A 2,871-nucleotide genomic window follows, 5' to 3' on the forward strand; every position below is an offset into this window, starting at 1 on the left:
CAAGTTTAATAATGTACATAATTATTAGTACAGAAATACAAACACTTAATTTATGAACAAGTAAAAGTACACATACTGGGAGTTCATGCTAAAAATATTTACTGATAAGCTTATGAAATCAAATATATGTGTGTGTATGCACATTCAAAGTGATGGAGAAAGGGCCATTCACAACTAGAGAAATCCAGAAAGACCTCATGAAGGATGTGGTAATATAGATGAATCTTGAAGGGGGCTAAGATTTTTAGGAGTTAGAGATAAGGAAAGAGAAAACTATAAGCATTAAAGGAAATATTTGGAGACATATGGAGTCAGAAGATGGAATATCATAACATGAATAACAGTAAGTATGTCATTTTGAACAGATGATGTAAAAGAAAAGAAGATGTAATCAGTCTGGAAAGAGAGACTGATGATTAAGATGGGATTTAATGACAAATAGAAGAATATCTATTTTAACCTCAAGATAAGATGGTGTCACTGAAGTTTTTTGATCAGAGGAGTTCCATTTTCTTACTTGAGCAACATATACATTTATATTTTCATGCTTGTTCTTAAGGAAAGAAGCTAGATTCAAGGAGACTACTTAGGAGGCTCTTCCAATAGTCTAGGTAAAAGATGATAAGAGCCTGGGCTACATGATTCTATTGGGACTAGAGAAGACTCTAGATATAAAAGATGCTAAAGAAAGGGAACTATCAAATTTTGGCAACTGATTGAATCAGGCAAAGTGATGGTGGCTGAATGATGATTGAGAATGCTTTTTAGGGGGAAATGAGGTGATGCAGTGGATAGAGCACCAACCCCAAAGTCAAGAGGACTTGAGTTTAAATCTGATCTCAGATACTTAACACTTCCTAGTTGTGTGATCCTGGGCAAGTCACTTAACCCCAATTGACCAGAAAAAAAATATTCTTAGGCTTTGAAGCTCAACTAACTTAAGGAATGGTCATTTCCCCTTTCCTTACTTTGCTAAACCTCTTTGGAGAGAGGTTGCAGATTAAAGGTACTGAATAAAATTTACCTTTTCAAATATAGCCATTGTGTGAATTTATTTTGCTAACTATAACATTACAAGGAAGGATTTCAAAAGAAAAAAGGAAGAAAAAGAAACACTGAAAATATACACAGGAGCACAAAAAGTTCTGAAGTGAATACAATCAAACAGGGAATATAGGCATTATCATGTTAATGGTTCAATTTAATGTATATGTTAAAAATTCAAAGTATCTAATATGGAAATTTACAGTTTCACATAAAAATCATTGTTTTTTTCCTTTTTATATAGAATTTCCCTGCTTATTGAAGTTAAAGTTCAAAATTTTTTAAAATAAAGTTTAAAATTGGTGGGATTCTTGATAAAGATAGGGATGGATATTGTTCTACTCACCACAGCTGGATCTTCCAAATTTTTTTTTTAAATTTCCTTAAAACTCCCCCTCTCCCACTGCCTCAAATGAAAACTTTGTCTTATATTTTACTAAAAAACACGGAGGGTATTTGCCAAGAGCTCTATCTTCTCCTCCTCCTCTTATACCACCTACATCCTTTCTGTAATTATGTCTTCCCTTGCCTCTTTCTCATATGGAGTGGCAACTCTTTTCTTTAAGTATGATTTAAGAAATCATGAAACAAAAAATGACTGAGCAAGGAAAATTTAAAGTTTATTTTTGAATTAAAGAAAAGGAGATATTCTAATGAGTTGTTGAGATATTTTATTTCTCTTTTTGTCTGGGGATTCCCAAGTATCTCAGTATATCTAAGGATTCCAAGTTTGGGCTTTTAAAACATTTTCAGTAGCAGGAAGTCAGCGGAAGGTTGCAGGTTAGAAAATTGATAGACTTGAAATTTCTTTGGAATCCAAGAGTTTGTGAGTACTTAGTCAATTTCAAAATCATATCTCAGCCATAAAATTTGTAAATTGGTCTTCAGCAGGTGGGCTTACAACAATAACAGCAGCAGGCTGGACGGCAGCAAGACTGACCACAGTAGGATGGGCGGCAGCAAGAAGCCTGGGCATGATGCAGCTGGCAGCAAGATGGGGGAGTGCAGCTAACCACACAACAAGGTGGCAGGCAAGTTCTTTCAACTCTGCAGTCTGGGCGGCACCACCTGGTGCGGCAGCTCTCACATCCGCAGCATGGGGGTTGATAACACCTGGTTGTGCAAGTGGTCTCACAGGTGGGTCCACAGCCAGCCCCAGAGCTGATCCCAGAACCACCCTGTTGGCAGCAGGTGGTTCCACAGCTACCACCACAGCTGGTTCCACAGCCACCCTGTTGGCAGCAGCCAGTCCGACAGCTGTCCTGACAGCATCTAGATCCACAATTCCCTCCAGTAGAACAACTGGGAAAACCACAGAAGCTGGTGGAGCAGGTGTTGCAGCAAGACATGGTATCAATAGGTCTGTTTCTGTTTTACTTATGAAATGATGTTTTTTCAAATTTGCTTGACCTTGGACATTCAGCCTTTTATAAACCTCTTGAGTGAATGTTTATGTGACAGTCAGCACTTCCATTTTATTATTGTCAAGCTTGTCCCCGCTGATCACAGCTCATGAGCTATTTTAAAAATATTACCAAAGCAATAAAATTGGATTTGCTTTGTTGCTCAGTGAATACTCATTGAATCTTTATAACTAGAAAATGATGAGGCAGTGTCTCATCTCTCAAAGATTCTGTCATTAACATACAAACTTTAGACTTTATTTTTCATGTGTCAATTCTTCACTTGAAAGTTTAACTGATAAATACAAGCTACTATTTTTTTTTATGTTCCCAAGGGAGAGATAATAAACACACTTAAGGATAGAATCAAGATCTCAAAAGTTTGAAGTTTAGACTACTTGGTTGAAGGGGGAGAAACTTAACT

The 2,871-nt window shown here is 36.7% G+C and overlaps 1 protein-coding gene across 1 annotated transcript; it reads right to left on the bottom strand.

The window, feature by feature from the left end:
• Positions 1-1,928: 1,928 nt before the first annotated feature.
• On the bottom strand, positions 1,929-2,393 carry LOC141541349 (keratin-associated protein 9-3-like). Its single transcript, XM_074265488.1, has one exon. It carries the CDS (start codon positions 2,391-2,393, stop codon positions 1,929-1,931), a length of 465 nt encoding a protein of 154 aa, XP_074121589.1.
• Between the last annotated feature and the right edge of the window lie 478 nt (positions 2,394-2,871).

Source organism: Sminthopsis crassicaudata, chromosome 4 (genome assembly GCF_048593235.1).
Source record: "Sminthopsis crassicaudata isolate SCR6 chromosome 4, ASM4859323v1, whole genome shotgun sequence".
Lineage (NCBI taxonomy): Eukaryota > Metazoa > Chordata > Mammalia > Dasyuromorphia > Dasyuridae > Sminthopsis > Sminthopsis crassicaudata.